The sequence below is a fragment of the Falco cherrug genome, chromosome 7, assembly GCF_023634085.1.
Source record: "Falco cherrug isolate bFalChe1 chromosome 7, bFalChe1.pri, whole genome shotgun sequence".
NCBI classification, from domain to species: domain Eukaryota; kingdom Metazoa; phylum Chordata; class Aves; order Falconiformes; family Falconidae; genus Falco; species Falco cherrug.
The window spans coordinates 5531877-5550726 of NC_073703.1; the positions used below are offsets into that span (position 1 = coordinate 5531877).

An 18850-nucleotide genomic window follows, 5' to 3' on the forward strand; every position below is an offset into this window, starting at 1 on the left:
GGAAAAAAAATTAGTCCTTCCTCAAAGACATTGATGCAATTGTTTTGTTGTTCTAGCACGAGGATCATGAGGCATTTTGCAGTTAGGTCTCTGAGGAAGACTGTATTTTCAGTTCTGTTTTAGAGAGGGGCAACTTTAGGAGGAATGAGTTCAGTAGCAAGACACAATGAATTATGTTTCCTCTCTGAAATTGGACATACTCAGGGTGCTGGACTGAAAGCTCGCTGATTTTTCCATTTTTGCAGAAATTAGCACTGAAGCTCAGAATCCATAGAAACTCACAAGCCTGAAATCAGTATTTAACCCGGCTTAGGAGCACCCACCTCCTCAGCCTGATTGAGAGACTACCCACTAGCCATCTGATGCTCTCAGCTGAGCTTACTGAATTGCTCTCAGTGCAAAAATGCCTGTGGAAGGAATGCATACAGGCTCACTAACACACAGGGAAACAAGTCAGTGTTGCTTCACCTACGTGCCTCAGGATAATGGTGATGTAACAGTTGCCACAGATACGATACAAAGTACAAATTATTATCACCTTACTGCCAACATCTGGTCAAGTTTAAGATGGAAATCTTATAAAGTTCCTCACGCTTTTCTGAGTTTGGATTAAATCTCAGCTCAGGGTTGTTGGTTTGGTTTTTTTAAACATTAATAAATACATTCTCTGATTCATTGCAATGTTTCAGTGAATTATTTCCATTATTCCCTTTTTGCTGCCTAAAATTGAATAAAGGCTCCTGGATTTTTAACCCCTTACATCACAAAGTGACAAATACTCTCAGAACCTCATCTAAACCATGCCGTAATTAGCTAGACTTTCTGCCAGCTTAGTTTTGGATCAGTCCCCAATAAGGGGGCTATGATACAGCAAAGCATTGGGGCAGATATTTCACTTTAAAAATACATTAAATCTCCGTTGGCATCACTTGGCATTCTGCTTGAGTAGAAGTTGCTAATAAGTACTAGTAAGGTCTCATCTCTGAAATTTATTCCTGAAAATGCAAAAGTAAAAGCCACTGCTTTTTTTTTTTTTTTTACTGTTTTTTTGTTCTAATAAATAAGCTACAAGCTTAATACATGCCACACCACCGAACAACTGTCACTACAGGAGTTCACCCCAGCTGTACAAGAATTGAGATTATCTTAGTTCATCTTCACACTTTCCCCATGAAGTTTAAAAGTTTACCTAGAAAATAAAGAGCCTGGTAGTTTAGAAAGCAGCTCTCACAGGCTGTGCTCATGTGAGTAAAGTCTTCCTTTCCCTCGCAGACCTGACACTCCTGTCCCACTAACAGCTGCAGGGTACCTTTTGCATTCTTCGCTGCTCTTCTCCACATCTACTGGCCAGGCAGAGACAGATTCCTGCCACTGAATTAGTATTAGTAGTTCACCCATAAATAACAGATTTCCAACTCCAGGGTACCCAGCACAGTACTACTCACTAGCATTTTTCAATGTGGTCTGCAGAGTGGGTGATCAGCATTGCAACCATTTCACAGGTGAAGGGACTAGTGAAGCAAGCCCAGGGTCAGCCTGGCTCTCCACGGCTCCTCCAGAGCTGTACAATGCTGCCTCTTGGTGGAGTTCAGCTAAATGCTCTGCAAGGCTCTCAACCTTTCTCTGCAGCCTAAACCTCTAGACTTGACGCAAAACTAGTCTTGGCGTCTTTAGTTATTAAGGTGCTTTGTCTGTTCACTTCCTTACAGTTTGTGTCTGCCCTCTGCATGAGAAAAGGACTAATATCAGAGCTTCTAGCGTAGAGAAAAAATACCCAAGGAGTGTGTTTTAAAACCAGTAGTTAAACTGGACAGCCAGAAGCACTGAATTTGAATGTTTCATAAGCTAAGTTGAATACCCATAGAAAGAACAATTGTATGATTTTAGTAATGACCTAATTCAACTAATTCAATCATGAACTAACTCAACCTCCTCCATAAAGATTCATGAACTCTTACTCATTATCAATTTACAGTGCTTGGGGTCCTTCATTAATTATCACTATTCCTAGTTGTTGTATGTATTTATGTTATAGATGCAGTGTAAAGATGGACATGGAAAAAAAATATAGCTGTGCCTTTTTGTTTGTACTCACAGTGATGGGAAAACCTCCAAAAGCATTCAGTGTTTTGTAGTTGTCAAGACACTTCATTTTCTCTCATTCCCAAGCTTCAGAAGCTTCCTTTTTGTGATTGCAAACAGATGATGGTAGAGCATGCAATTAGACTAATAGAAGTAAATTCCAATCAGTGGTAGCCTGCAGCAGCTTCTCAGTGTTCACATCAAATGGAGGCCAACTCTTAGCATGAAGCTGTCAGCAGGAAAAGATAAATTAAAATTGATTTTTAGAAGCAAACTTCCATGACTTTCTTCATTGCACCCAGGAGTATCTATAACATCTGTAATTTATTATATATCATGGTTGGGATTTTCAACCATCCACTCAGCTTGGGCATTCAAAATCCAATAGTTTCAAACACTTGGGAGAAGAGCATTCCACAAAAGGGGGAAGTGTCTGCACCTCTCTACATGCACCAAGAATCATTATTAAGAATACACAATTTAAGACCTTACTTGAAAATGACACCTTTAAAATTTCAACTTTTAGTATAACTAGGATAGATTCTGCAGTTTAACTTTATCCTTGTCAATCTTTACAGGCTTTCTTTGCAAAACAGAGGTGGCAGATTCTCAAATATTTTAGTTTGTCCAAAAATTACCCCAGTAAAACCAGTAGTTTGTGATAACAGCTATTCAGTGCGCTCAATGGGAATAAAATATGATAGCATTAACTTTCACAATAGTGTAGAAACTGCTAAGTATATATGGTGTAAGATCCAAAGTTACCTATCTTGATCTCATCTCAGGGATCACAGTTAAAACACAAGATCTTCCAGACTTCTGGAGGGTTTCTTAAGATGGAGACTGTCTTCAGAAACTGCCCACAGATTTCCCAGGATACAAGAGGATGGGTATCCCCCACAGAATGGTCAAACTGGGAACCAACCAGTTGCACAGTAAAATTCTGTGAATGGCACCAGCCAGTGTTGTCAATGCATTGTATCCCAGGTGCCCTGGTAGGGGTGTTGAGCCTCCTGGTAGTCCAAGGAAAGGCAGGCTTGTCAACTGACCAGGCCAGCTGATGGCATAAGGAGCTGGGGAAAAGGCATAAACAAGGTCAGGTCCACCAAAGTTTATTGGGTAGAGCTGCACAAACATGACCAGATTAGTCTGGCTAAAAGCTTTTATGTAAGAAATAAAAATGGCTCTAAACACGGAACACTTGGCAATCTTTATTCTAAAGTTACTGAGCAACCCTGGTGTATATGTGCAAGTTCAAAACCAGGCTTTTTAGAGCAGAATGAGCCTTCAGTGTCCTTAATCTCTTTTTATAGGCAATAAAATGCATTTCCCACATTTCCAAACACTCCTTTCTGCCTTTAGAATTCACTTGCTCATAAGAAACAGTTTTGAACATCATCTCTATCAACTACTATGTTCCCCCAACTGCTTCAAGTCAAAGCAACACGACTGATTGCAAAGCAAGGCACCCTCATTCTAGTTACTTCCAATTTTCTATTTTTCTCTGAAAACAAGTCCAGGCCATTAGTACAGTTGAGTGTTAGACAAAAGGTTTCCAAAAAAAGCTAACATAATGCAACAAAAGTAATTTTATAACACAGAAAAATACAAGTACAGTTATACAAGTGTTCTTGTTCCAAGAACAATTGTAAGTGGGTTTTGTTTTGATTTTGAAAAATCTCCAATATCTCAGGGTAGCTGCAGTAGACCACACACTGGAAAAATTACGTGTTCTGGTCACTGTATAATAAGAAAGGATTTTTCTCTCTGAGACAGAAAAGGCCTATTCAAGGTTGGAAAGGGAGTGCAACTTGGAAGAATGAAGAATCAGGAAGCTGGGGGGATAGGTTATAATTGTAGGAGGAGGATTTGGTCTAGTTGTCTGAACAGCTGCCAGGGAATTAGGAAAGACAGCTTCAACTTTTTCATCAGCCTAGGCAAAACATAAGAGCTAAAAGCAAAAAATCAAATAAATTCCATTTTTATGGTATCTGTTATTAGGGGTGACGCCATCTCTGCTTGTCTATCTGGAGATAAGTTTTGCAACAAGAAGTGTAGCACAGATGGAAAATGAAGTGGGAGGATAAGTATCAATTCACTTAAGATAGTGGGTTTTCTGCCAAACTTTTTGTGGTATGCTCACATAGTATTCCTCAGCAAGACAATATGTAAATATCTACATCATTTATGGATGAAGATCCACTCCAGGCTGTAGACAAATGAACAGCAGATAAACCATAAACTGAGAGTCAATCCCAAGTTTCCCCCGATTTCACAGCCCACGGTAGTAAACCAGTTACATAATCTACTTTCCAGGTTATTTTACTGCAGTCGTTGGGCAATTTTGGATGGACGCCACTGAGTACATTTTTTTAACATTCTTTTTACCAATAAAACAAAATAAAAGATTTTATAGCCTTGATGTGTTTCTGGCATATTTTAAAAACTGCTGCTAATAAAACTTTTCCAAGATGAAACGGGAGGAAAAAATGACCAAGCTGTAGCAATGTAAATATCTCGTGATATTTTTTTTTTTAATTTTTGTAAATTTGGGCTTTTATGCAGGAAACCGGGAAACAGCATCACGGAAAAGATTGTGTTCAGAGAAGAAAACGCATGTAAGCACAACTTAGAGTGGAACAGTATCATGCTTCTAGCAGCCCATGTTAAAAGTAGCCTGAAAGAATCGTGTTTTCATGCACACCAAGGGCTTGCTCCTTCTGACCACTGAAGTCAGTACAATTCACCAAATAACTTTAGTGATGCATGAGCTAGTCCCTAAAGCAGCAGACCAGCTTGTATGTATGGCACTGGGCAGAGAGCCAAGAGATCCGAGTTCGTTCCTAGCTTGATACAAACTCCCTGTGTGATTTCTGTCCAATCCACCCAGGCCTCAGCTTCTCCTCTGTAAAGAGGGGTGATCTGTCTTTGTCTGCTTCCACTGTCAGCTCTCTGAATAGTCATAGTCTCTCTCTTGGCACACCAAAGCCTTTGGTTTTGGTATGTTGTTTGGGTGCTATTGTGATTTAACAAGGACTGACTAATGTGCACGCACCCTCAGCCCTCACAACTCTAGCATCATACAGTACTGCAGTGACTCTATACACTGCCCCACTCACTTCTGCAGGAGATAAAGCATGCCAAATGTATAGCAAGTACTTAAAAACGTGCCTTAAACACCAAACTCCTCTGTAGTAGGCTGACCTATGTATACAATACTGCCGTTACGTGCATCATCAATCACAAGGCACATGAGCTCGTTGATTTTCAAGGATCACCTCCTCCATGCTTGAAAATGGTCCATTCTGATAAGCAGGAAGTCAAGCAAGCACACCAAGAGACCGGCACGGATGACCGAAGAGCCCCTGATGATATTCCCTCTGTAGTTTCAAAGCACTTTTTCACTTCCGAGATCAGAGGTAATATGTTGTTACTTATTTTACACTACCAGGCAACCTTTTTAATGTTAATGCTTTTTCATGAAATTGACCACGAGAGGGCACCAGTACTGCTCAAAAAAAACCCCCCAAATTATAAAAGGAGGGGAGGGGAAAAAAAAAAAAAGAAAAAAATGAGTAGCTAAATAAATAAATGGGAATTCGCTTACAAACAGTATAGCTTCAAAGGCATAGGATAGCAGGTTCTACGGTCACGAGTCACGCCACTCACAGAATGCCCAAGTGTCAGGCAGCTACACGAATGCACTGCAGTGGGGAGAAAATGACTCAACTACCTAGAGCCAACAGAGCTAGTGCTTCTCCTGCTTCCCTGCAAGACTCCCTTTGCTTACAGACCCCCTTCCTTAGGGTGGATAGGCGGAAGGTTCACACATCTTTTTGTATCGGTGTTGTCCACAGCCTCCCCCTGCAGCACCTCTCTCCTACTGCAGGCCTCCCACACAGGAGCAGCCACCTTCACTGCTGCCCTTGGGAGGCTTGCCCCCGCCTCTCGGCAGAGAAAGCCTTTTTGTCCGTCATCAGGTGAGCTGCAATGTCTGAAACCACGTTTTCAGCCCAGCAAGCCCTAGAATGGGTGTGCTCATTTGATAGTATTTTCAATGCACACTGTCTATGAGGGGGGACTGCATGGTAACTCGCAGAACTAAAGAATGAGCAGCTGTAGCTCAAGCTGAACAGCTGACCTCCAGGACTGGGCGAGTTATTTTTTCCACAAAGACATCACCATAAGGAATTCTTCCAGAAACAAGAGAAAAGAAAAAGCATGTTATTTTTCAAGACTGCATCCTAAATATCTGATTCAAAATTATGCCATGTAATAACAAAACGCTTGGCCTCACAAAATCTCCCAGAGATCTCCCTGCCAAATACCATCTAGGATACGGATAACTGCACTGAGAGAAAAAGGTCTACAAATACCCAAATCAAGAGCAAGTGCAATTATGTATGAACGTATAGATCTTTCACAAAGCTAATTTTGCTTACAAAGGAAAATACCTCATTGCTAAAAGATTCGTACGGTTAAGCTAAACCTTTTCCTGCAGCATTTGCTGTGAATACAAAAGGATTGTTCTTTTTTGTTTTGGCTGTAAGTGAACAAAATGCTGTTTTCAACTAGATGTTTCTCCTAGTTTTTGTGACAGTTGGATTAATTCTGTGCAATTATTCTGTGAAAGTAAATTTATTCTGAACGCCCTAGTAAATTTCTGGCAGTTCAGAGGAATCTCCCATTTGGGACACATCCATTGCAAAGAACACCAGGTAAGTCAGAAATTGGGGAAAATGAAAATAAATCTATAACCAGGGTAGAAGGTAACACAGCTGCTAGAGAACAAGAGAGTCAAAAGAGTGCTTTACAGTACCAGCCTTACAGCCTAAACTTGATGAACCTTTTTGCACTATTTGAATAGCTGTGTCTTCTACTGTATTTGTAAAGGTATGTGCCAGAAAAATGGAGCAATAAAGAGTTCCAAAAAGTATGTATTAATTTGAAAAGTAATTGATAGAATATTCCACAGAGAATGGTGCATAAAATAATACTGTTCTTCAATACAGGTATAAAATTGTTTGCTTAAAAACTTGTTTCTTGTGCTTGAGCAATTCTTGAAGTACTGAAACTATTTCTAATACAGTTATCAAGCTAAAGAGAAAAAAAATACTGATTTTGATTCAACTGTTATTCCTAGCTCCAAGTGAGTTACCCAAAATAAAAATCAGATAGTTACAAATGTCTAAAATGATAATAAACACCCTAAAATGTTATTAAAGCTATGCTCGAACTTTGGAACAGAAATATCAACACCCCTGCAAAAGCATAGTCCTCCTATGCCCATAGGGTTAATGCCTCTGCTATAGAAACCAACGATATACCTCGCAAAAAAAATTTCTGTGCTCCTTGCTTCTTTTCATATGACTGTCAGTTATTGCTAACAAGAATACAAAGGGCAACTCTAAAAATAAACTAATTTATTGACTATGCTGAAGAGCTAGATATGACTGGCAATGCCTAAATTAAAATCACATGTATTTGCAACCTTCTATATTCAAAATACAAACTTATTTAGACCCTGTGGATCTTTTAAATGGTTGTAGTCTGCTCTCTTCCCCCTCGCCCCTTGCAATCTAAATGTTCACATTAGAAATAAAGAGGTAAAGATTCTTTTAATCCAAGGCTAAAGGCTTTTGATGTTGAAGTAGATACATTTTCCCAAACCAGCTGTGCAGTTCCTGTGTTAATTAGGAGATATGGAAAGCTCTTTAACAAGCGCAGAAAAACAAGAGGTCTGTGAGGTCATACATTTATTACATGCTCTGAAAAGTGATTCCTTTGCCTTTTTGTTTTAGCCAAACTTGTTTTTTCATTTTGATCATGAATCAATCTGCAAGCCACACAGGTATTACACAGGCTGGTTGGATCTGGTATCACAGATCACTAGAGGCTTGACCTACAGTCCAGGGAAGTCAGGGCAAAGATTCCCATCAAGCTTTGGCGCAGATCCTAACTTTTTATGTGCAGGAGACAGATGCTACAAAGTCATGGTAAAAAGCAAGTCAGAAATAAATTGCTGCTTAGTTCTGTTTAGCCAATCTCTCCCTTTACTGACATCTCCTAACAGAGAAGGTGAAGAAGCACACAGCAGGCTCACCCATGGGTCACCTCATTCCAAAGGTGGTTTTTCCACCCTCATTCTGTCATTTGCCCCAGGGCTGTGCAAGAGGAGCTGATGAGAAGAGATGCTGTGTACAAAGCAGTTCCCTTCTTGCATGTTGCACAAAGACTGCAGCAAGGCTGGTTTCATAGAGGCAGGCACAGATGCGGTGTTTTCAGACCTTCATTTACCTGCTCTTGGGATCCCTAAGACTATGAAATGCTGTGTCTCACTGGCTTAGAGTACGTGTGCAATCCTGTAATCCCAGTTTCCTTTTAAAAGCTTTGGATCTATTTTTTCTTTCTTACAATGCTCCAGTGCAAAATATGATTATTTTTAATGTTATTTGTTCTACTTCTCCTCACCCTTAACCCCATCTTCAAATTCACCAACAGAGGCTAGGAATGTAAAATACATCCTTTGGGAAAATAGTGCAGTTCTACAAAGCCCTTCTGAAACTTTATTTTAAATGGTTGCAATTGGTCATCCCACCAATAGTTCAACCTGATTCAGCAGTTAAAATCTTAAATTGATGCTGTAACTGGATAAAAGGGATATCATCAAAAGTTGCAATTATTAAAACTGCAACAACTGCAAGTACTAATTTTCTTTTTCAACTTCCACAAGGTTTGTTTCCATTACACATTTAGGTGACAAAATGCTAGCAGCATATGCACTTTTATTTCTTGCTCCCACTCACAACCACTGTTTGCAGGGTTGTAGTTATTGACACTGGTGGGACAGTCTGAAATCCAGAACAAAACAGCTACCAACAAAGAGACGTTTAGAATATAGTAAAGATAAGTAACATTATGGAAAATATGCAGGGAGCACATCTAATAGTTGTAAGCATGCATTTCATCCATTTTCATCACCCTGCCAGAAGCTTACCTGCATCTTCCACTTTGCGCAAGCACTGCTTTTAGCCTTCAATGAAAATTGTACCTATTCAGTGTAAAAAGTAAGCTTTTCCCTTTTGATCACCCTAAGCCTACTTTGTAGAGCTGCAATACTTGACAATGCTCTTCTATTTTATCAGGTGGGAACTTACAGAGAACAGTTTGCAGTGATGAAATTAACAGCGATGAAGACTTACATTTTGAGAATATGGTGTATGCTTGTGCCGATAATACAGCTGAATTCAGCTGAGGATTTCCAGTGGACAAAGAATAATCCAGGCTCTTTCTATTATGGCACTTTTCCAGCTGGTACTTTTGAACTACACTTGATGGCGGGTTTTCTAATGCTCTAGACCTATGTGTGTGTGTGCACAAGCAAGCTACCAAAAGGTTTTCCTTGTTCTTTCACTGAAATGACAGAAACAAAGATTCAGACTCTTGCAGAATACACACTTAATATCACCTTCTGCACCTGGCTCTGGAAATACAGGGATTCACATAACCCTGCATTTCATATAGTCACTTAAAACAGTAATCTCAAGAATAAATGCTAATAGATTAATACTTCAAATCCAGATCTCCCTTTCCTGTCTGTGATTAAGATGCATGGTTTAACAAAAATCACAGCTGAGAACTTTCTCCTTTTTCATACATTATCTACCACTACTGAAGAACTATAAACTAAAAATATCCTTTGTTATGCAGATGCAGCTAACTTAAGAATGAACATGAGTGAAATAATCACATTGGGTTTGTTTCAAGCTGTTTAGTACTATCTAATTCACCCTCCAGTACTGCTTTATGAAACCCTGTCCTTTCTTCAACATATGTTTATACTCACACATTTCATTCAACCAAAATCAAAACTAAAAAGATACAGGCACTGATTTGTTTTCATGCTCAAGTTAAGTGGCTTATGAAATGTATTAATCGTGTCCTTTTGTATAATACTAGGGAAGTAATCCAGAATCTTTCCATATATTTTACATAACAGCTAAACTTTTAAATGTTAAAAACCCCAGAAAAACTAGCAAGCAGAAATTATGTCAGAACCTTATTTTTTTCTTACAGTGAGACACTTCTGCCACACTGTCCATGCCTCCTCACTGCAAAATTATAGTAACAAGGTTTAATACATGAAAGAATTAGACTTTTTTTTCAGTGCCTCAGAAAAGGATACCTTTAGCCTAGACCACATTTTCAGACAGTCCCTTTATACACACCGATACAGTCTGACATAGAAAACATTGGCCTCTTGTTCAGCAGGTATTCAATCATGCTCATTTCACACCAAGCTATGCAGCTGTAAAGGTGTTATCAATTACTTTCTCATATGAAAATTTAGTACGAATGCAGGAAACTTTAAATCATAACTCACTTATTTTTACTTTTAGGTTTTTTATGGGGTGTTGGAAGTTCTGCATACCAGACTGAAGGGGCTTGGGACAAGGATGGGAAAGGACCAAGTATCTGGGATGCTTTTACTCACAAGAAAGGGAAAACATTTAGAAACGAAACAGGAGATTCAGCATGTGATAGCTACTACAAAGTTAAGGTATTGTTAAAGAGGAACTATCCCTCTAGAAACATTCATTTGTTTTCATGATTTCATGATACTGATTTCCCATTTTGAAATAACAGCAAAGGTGAAATACTTCAGTTGCTCTATAGGCTCATTTAAGTTAGGAAGCCAAGGGATGATATTTTCAATTAGTTTAGTAAATTTTTTTTCCTAATAATCCTATAGAATCAATAATACCACAGTACTTCCCAAATATGTCTCAGTTTTTCCAGATTATTGTGTCCAAAGAAATATTCTAAATTTTGTGGGAAGTTCAAATGCTTAGTTAGAACAACAATGAACACATCTGAGCTTTGAATAAAATTAACATTTGTGTGTGTGTGTGTGTGTTCGAGCAGCTTGAAAGGGTTTCTATGTATATTTAAGAATAGTAAGACCATTAGGGGCTTTAAAATTCGGTCTGAATGTTTTCCATTTTTCTGAATGGATAACAAATAAATAATCAATAAAGCTCTATTAGCAATATGTTTCTAAGATTAAAACTGTAAAAAACAATTTCAGAATTACTGTCCTGGAGGAAAGAGATACACAGCAAGAGGAATCCAAATGACTGTGATAAGCCAATATTACATAATTGGAATTTCAACTAACTTGATAAAAGTCATATTCCACTGAGGGTTTTGCACATAATGAAATCCCAGGGAGAACCAGAGGTCTCAGCAAGAACCAAGAAGAAAGAAACTAATTATGCCTTGCTATCCTAAAATGGGAGATTTCATTTGATCTCTCTCAAACAAGTAGAAGCTTGAAAGAACAGCTTAATAAAAACCCACAGAGAGGCTGGAACTCTGACGTTCACTGGGCTGTTGCATCAAAAGAGATTGACACAATGATCACAGGGGCTATTTTTCAGAGAGGATTCAGACATAAATGACAACATTTCAACATTTACTTGCTACTGTGGGCTTGTATTTTGAGATACTTTCTAAAATTTGCTTGTGTGTGTTCGGTTACATGATCCTTTTTATATAATAACACTCCTCTCTTTGCTTTCATCATCATAATTCTCTTTGCATTGGCTCATACCATCAATTTCTAATTTAATTTAATATTGAAGATATACTATTACTTCGAAAAAGAACATGTATTTGCACTGAATATTTTTGTTTGTGCTAACTCCAGTATGAGACAGTAAACGATAGCCTGCATAATCATGTTTTTGTGCCTAAGCTGAAATGTTTGAGGTCAAGATTTAAAGGTTTGTATAATTTTTAAAACATACACATCACAAATTCTGACGTAATTGTGTTGCAGAACACCTCAACGCATTTTTCTGTCCTCTATTTGATGGTGAAAATGTTCAGCTTCCATAGTTGTTAACACAAATATTACAGGATTTCTTCGGAGTCAAGAAGAAACATACAAGAAAAAGGAAGAACACAGGTAGAAAAAGCCATCATCTCAACACAAATGCAAAAAATAACTGATGGAATCCTTATTCTGCTCAGACTTCAGATATGTTAATTGGATTTTCTTTTCACAGGATGATATTCAGTTACTGAAGGAGCTGAAAGTTAATCACTACCTATTCTCTATTTCATGGCCTCGGATTATGCCCACTGGCATCAAAAGTAAGCATAACAAGTTCACCATATTCTTACCGGTATTAGTAGGCAAGTAATTTTACTCATGAGTATACCATAGCTGTTCAATGTTACTGTTAAATAGATTTCTCGTTGTCTGCAGACCAAAGTTTAACTATCACACATCCATTACAGCACAACCATCACTGTAATGTAAAATTCCTTGGCTAAAATTTTCAGATTTCTGTTCTTCCAGTTATTTGAAAAACCTAGGTAACTTCTTGTCTATGCATTTCATCAGCAGAGCAACTGAATGAAAAAGGAATACAGTTCTACAATGATATAATTAATAGTCTTCTGGAAAACAATATTATCCCTATCGTGAGCCTCTACCACTGGGATCTTCCACAGGTTGGACAACATTTAAATGAGTGAAATCTCTAATACAAATGCTTCTGATAGGAAAGGAAGTTTATTTCTAAGTTTAAGGACTATGCGTACTTTAGAAAAATGTTTAAAGATGTCTGTATGCTTTTAAATGCACTTATTTTTTATTCATTTGCATTTTATATATACTGTAGTTCATATACATTGAAGTTTTGAAAAAAATCTTCTGAGCTACTGAAGTATAAATAACAGTCTTTGTTAATAAGAAATGTTATTTTTTAAATAACATTATTGATTCTTGAAATTCTTATTTATGAAGGTTCTCCAAGACAAGTATGGTGGCTGGCAAAATATAAGCATGGTAAATTATTTTAATGATTACGCAAATCTGTGTTTTGAGAAGTTTGGCGATCGTGTGAAACATTGGATTACTTTTAGTAATCCTTGGGTAAGTCATCAATGCTTTCCTTCCAATCGCTCCCATTACTTTCACAGAACATTGGGAACAGGACTGTGTGACACTACAGAAAAGCAAGTTAAAAATTGGAAAGGGAAGGGGGAAGGGAGAGACTTATTCCATTAGTCTTTGTGCCCAAAAAGTCTCAGTGGCCAGATTCTGCACATGGACGGAGTTTTAATCAATGAAATTCCAGTGAAATGTTGAAAAATCAGTAGCTGGAGAGGAGAGAGGCACAGAAATCAGAGGCGCAGTTATAACTTGCCCTTTGTGCAGGGAACAGCAAACTGGCAAGTCAGCCCACTAACTAGTCAACAACAAGCCACAGCATATTATCAACCAAGCAGTGGGGCAGTAGATGCAAACCAAAGGGAGGGAAAGGAAAAAGGGGATTGGAGAGGATAGAGAGATTGAGACGCAGACAGACTGTGCAGAAGAGCACAGGACCTAAGCCCATAGGATGACAGCAAATTCACTACCTCAGCTGTTCTGAGAATAACGACTCTGTGTATTTGTAGGCAGTTGCTGAAAAGGGTTATGAAACAGGAGAACATGCACCAGGACTGAAGCTCGGTGGATGTGGAGCATACAAAGCAGCACACCATATAATTAAAGTAAAACTAAAATTGTGCTTTAAAGTATGTGTAAATTAAGAATTTTTAGCAGACTGATAGTTATTTTGATTCTTTAAATGGAAATACAGTTTTGCAATGATGCAATTTCCAAATAGCACATCGAAATTACCACCTGACTTTAAGCCCCCCATGCATATTCAAGGTAGTTGATGCGACACTGTTGCAACAACTTAAGATTTTTCTTTACAACTTAAGTGTCTTTTACAGTATGTTTCAAACTGGTTGAATAAGAAAATATCTGGGTTACTCTAGAAACAAGGAGTAAAATACTGACCTGCTGAAAGGACTTGAATTTTCTATGTGACTTCAGTAAAGCTAGCTCTCATAAAAATAAACTTTCATTTGCCCGAATAAATTAGGCAAAGACACCCAAAGACTGGAGACATTGGACAGGACACTATACTGAATGCTGTGTGTTATCTTCATGGAGACCTCCTGGAATTTAGGAAGGGAATCTTGCTTAAATGCTTTTTTGACATCTTATATGAAATAAGTTTTTCACAATATACATAAAAGAAATTACGTGATATTTTCAGGAACACCTTAGGGTAAAAACTGCTCTTGATTTTCACTAGCTTTCTATGCTGACCATGGCATAACAGAGTAAAATGTGCATATGATTATTTTTTCTTTTAACTTACAGACTCACGCAAAGGTATGGCACTCTTACAATAACACATGGCGTAGTGAGCAGCAAGGTAATAAGGATTCATTCTGTGATTATGCTTCTATTAAGGGCTTAAAGATTATGCATAAACTGCAGAATTATCACTTTGTGTTTTAAGGTATGGTTGGAATTTCCCTAACTAGTGGTTGGGGTGAACCTGTTGATCCACATAGCCAAACAGATAGAGACGCTGCTGAAAGATACATACAGTTTCATTTGGGATGGTTTGCAAATCCAATTTACAGAGGAGACTATCCAGAAGTTATGAAGAATTATGTAGGTAAGCCCCAGTAACCGACTAGAACTTGAATAAATTACACACAGCATATCACAATACCCCTTGACCAACGTGTCGTTTAGTCAGGTACGCGGACATCGGTCAGACAAGGCTAAGCAGCCCATGGGCCAGCCACAGCTCCTGACCAGTCCGGGGGACACACTAGAACTGAAAAGCAAGGCTGCTGCTGAGCCCAAATGTTGCAAATTTCAGCGCTCCACACTTCAAAGCAAGCAACTACCTCACTTTTCAGTCACAGTTTTTAGTGGCCTAACCAAGCCAGGGAGAGAGTTGGTAAATATTTTTCTGGATTTTTCACCTAAGGACAAGGAACCAGCAGTTTCTCATCTGTAAAGCTTGCCTTTCTACAGGGCTCCACTATCTTTGTTTCACAGAATGAAGAAGACAGGCAATGTACCCAGCAGCAAAGCGCCTGTGTTCTTGTCATGTTATATTTCCAATCATTCTGTTGACATTTACCATGCTCTTTGGAAAAAAACACACTTTAATTCACTGTCTTCTCCATGTATTGCACCCAACTTCTCCAAACCAAAAGGACGAAAGATTATTTAATCTTAAAAAAAGCAATCAAACTAAACAGCCCCTCTACACTAACACTAAGCTCAGGAAAAACGTATTTATTGCTGGTGAGGTAAAGAAAACAAATTTCTGTGCTCCTCAGAAGTATGTTTCCTATAATTATTTTGATAGGTAGGAAGAGTGCCCAGCAGGGCCTGGGGACATCAAGATTACCAACTTTCTCAGTGCAAGAGAAAACCTATATTAAAGGCACATCGGATTTCCTGGGAATAGGTCATTTTACAACTCGTTATGTTCTACAGAAGAGCTTTCCCTTTCTACAAGTGTCCAGTTACCACACTGACCGTGATTTGGCTGAACTGGTGGACCCAAAATGGCCAGCTACAGGATCTAAATGGTTATATTCTGTGCCTTGGGGATTCAGAAGATTACTCAATTTCATTAAGGTGATTACAGAGTAAATCTTTAAAAGAAAGCAAACAAAATAATGCCTGGTTACAGACAGAAGCTGCAGGAGCATTTTAGATTTTCAACAGCTTTACCTATATTTATGTCTTGTCATACTGGGAAGTTTCTTTGCCAAAAAACCCCACCCTAATTTCACTTCAGAAAACTACAGAATTCAGTAATTTTAAAATAAAAACCATAGCTAACTTAAATTCCTAGTTACACATTCTTCTTACTACAGGTAACTGTAAGTAAGCCTAGTAAATGGCTTTTAATGCATTTTACTAAGAATCTCATGTTCTGTCAAAATAAGACGACTTTGTTTATATGACACTGTCTAAACATATCTTTGCTTGCAGACACAGTATGGGAACCCTCTCATTTATGTGACAGAGAATGGAGTTTCTGAGAAGGCACAGCATACGCAACTGTGCGATGAATGGCGGATGGAGTATCTGAAAGGATATATTAATGAAATACTGAAAGGTAATTTTAAAAACATCTTTTCAGTGCATAAGCTTTTTGAGCATTTTCACCTTCTGATTATTTTTTGCTCTTGTATTTGACATCATAGAGAAATATTCACAGATCAAATAAGATGGCAAACTAGACTGATAAGTTTTCACAAAAATGACAATCTAGCCAAACATACTGATGCTAATAAATAGAGTAACCTACATGAGATTTAATACTGTAATAGATCATTGGTTTCCACTATCAGAATGGAGAAATTGCACCTTATTACAGTTCTTACAGAGCTCTAGTGCCTCTAAGCTAAAGATAACGTTTTCAAATAATCTAAATTACTTTATACTTGCCATTCCCCCCCACTCCCATCTCTTTCTGGTATAAAAGAAAACACCTACAGAACCATATTTTAAGGATGACGAACACAGGCAACAAGTTTAACAGAATAATCTGTGTTCTGTTTACAGCTCTAAAGGATGGTGTTAATATCAAAGGCTATACTGCCTGGTCACTGCTGGATAAATTTGAATGGAACAAAGGCTTCTCTGAAAGATTTGGATTTTATCACATTGATTTTGAAAACAAGAACAAACCACGATACCCAAAGGCATCCGTTGAGTATTATAAAAAGATTATCAGTGCAAATGGATTCCCAAATCCAAGACAGGTGACGTCATTTGCTAATTTTTTTCTTTGATATATGAGCAAATATCACATTGAATTCCATGAAACAACTTGCAGGAATACAGTACATGAAATGACACTTTGGTTCTGTGAATTAGGGATGTGTTAAATGCACAGGCCGAGAAGAGACAGAGAAAGTGGAAACAGCCTCAATCACTGTTTCTAAAACATTTCATGAACTCTAACTGGACTTAAGAGATGCAATCAAAAATTTTGAAACATAAGTTGCCAGTGCTTTGCCAGATTTCTAGGCAGAAAGTTACGCATATGTGCTACCTTACTGGAAAATTATATGGAATATATTACGTGCTTTGAAAAATTCTATTAAACAATTAACTATTAGACATATATTGCAATAAAAATCACAAAGATACAGAGAAACTTTCAGAAAATCATGTGTTAATGGAATAAAATAGTTTTGCAGCAATTGTAGTGGATAAATGTTCAAGGACAAAGAAGCAGCTGCTGTGAACGAGACAGAATGTTACAGTTTAATAGAACTGCTATATGTCAACCTTCTCAGGTGGAAAATTGGTATCGGAAGGCCATGGACACTTGCTCTATCGCACACCAACTCCTTGGTACAGGTAATGATGTGTCTTCTGTTTTATAAAAGCGTATTATGTAACTTTCAGATTTAAAATTTCTCTGGAATACTAAATTAGCAGGTCCTAAAAGGTATTTTCTCCCTGAAAATACAACAGTTTTCAAGTACAACAAGCCTCTAACCAAAATTTCTTTATTTACTCTCTCCAACTAAAATCACTGTACCTAAACAGATCAACTTTGGATGTTAATGAAATCCACAAACTCCAAGAGTCACTATTTAAGATTAAGACTAGGGAAGGCAGCATTCTCCTTAAAATAATGAAAGTGCTAATAGCTCTTCCAAACAGAAAACAAACCCAGACAAATCAAAACAACCATGCAGATAACAAAATCTCTAAATGTTTGACTGCTATATAAGATAGAACTATAAAAAAAAATGGACTAAGTACTAGCCTAAGATAGTGTTAAGCCACATTTCTGCTCTTTCATACTCCTGGTAACAAAGCTAATACTAGCACGACTTAGAGCAGCTGCTCAAGAATACTTAATACAGCAGACTTTCCCTGCAGTTTCCACAGTGCCAAGCTAATCCATCTCACTTAAGACCTCTCCAGTGTAATTCAGGACTTTTCATTAATTCCTGAACTAGAAGAATAGTCTACCACAATGGTTTTCTGAAACTTTTAAGAAAGATGAGGTATTATAAAGCCTCATGAGAAGGATGAGATAAATTCCACATGGTAGAAAAACGTCAAAACAGTCATCCTAATTTTATCCTACTTGGCCTCAACTGCCGAGTTACATGTTCTAAGTGAATTAATTGTGTTTACTGAACCGTTTGAGGCTTATCTATGGAGTAAAATTCTACAAAATAAAACCCATTTAGTTTTTCAAAGAGCTACAAGACAATCATAAAAAGTCTGAAGTGCTTCCCAAGGATTTCTCTTTGACAATTTTACTTTCTACCCTTCCCTTGGGGTGGAAGGAAGAAAAATCAAAGGAACAGTAGAATACTGCTAATGAACTGAAGCCAATTCATAATAAGCAAAGTTTCTGCAGCCCTTCGAGCACTGACATATCTTCAAAAAAATAAAATAAAAAAAAGGGGGGGGTGCGGGGGGAGAGGGAACTATCATGGATTTGCTCCAGCTTTTGCAGACCTACAGAATTTTCTTTGTTTTGTTTGCTGTTTATGCCAATGTCAACGTTTAACAGAAGAATTTTTGCCATAAACGTTCAAAAACATCCTTTATCTATGGAAACTCTAAGTTCACAATTAGCATACTCCAGAAGATTAAACTTCTTATGTATTACTCATTTCTCAAATTTTAGATTCCCTGATTGCTCACATGGAAATGGTGACAGAGATTGTTCTTCCTACAGTTTCCATGCTCTGCATACTCATCAGTATTGTCCTACTAATATTCTACCTTCGAAATCATAGTTAAAATTGCACGCCTACACACATCTTCATTTTGCGTAATAAATAAAATGCAACTGTGATTATATGTTAGTTTACCACAGATGCCTTTTTATACCATTGTGAA

At 37.8% G+C, this 18850-nt stretch overlaps 1 protein-coding gene across 1 annotated transcript; it reads left to right on the forward strand.

Annotated features, from left to right (window-relative positions):
* The first annotated feature begins 9272 nt into the window (after nucleotides 1-9272).
* Nucleotides 9273-18341, forward strand: LCTL (lactase like). Its single transcript, XM_055715872.1, has 12 exons — nucleotides 9273-9396; nucleotides 10482-10642; nucleotides 12153-12240; nucleotides 12494-12603; nucleotides 12899-13027; nucleotides 13555-13650; nucleotides 14315-14369; nucleotides 14457-14618; nucleotides 15327-15601; nucleotides 15962-16088; nucleotides 16538-16737; nucleotides 17278-18341. The coding sequence occupies exons 1-12, from the start codon at nucleotides 9273-9275 to the stop codon at nucleotides 17365-17367; spliced, it is 1617 nt and encodes a 538-aa protein (XP_055571847.1). The 3' UTR covers nucleotides 17368-18341.
* The last annotated feature ends 509 nt before the right edge of the window (nucleotides 18342-18850 follow it).

Excerpts from the sequence above, each read along its gene's own strand:
- LCTL (XM_055715872.1), top strand. The coding sequence starts at position 9,273 with ATGAAGACTTACATTTTGAGAATATGGTGTATGCTTGTGCCGATAATA. Across the intron at positions 9,397-10,481 it reads TTATGGCACTTTTCCAGCTG|GTTTTTTATGGGGTGTTGGA; the intron begins GTACTTTTGAAC and ends TTTTACTTTTAG. Across the intron at positions 16,738-17,277 it reads GATTCCCAAATCCAAGACAG|GTGGAAAATTGGTATCGGAA; the intron begins GTGACGTCATTT and ends CAACCTTCTCAG.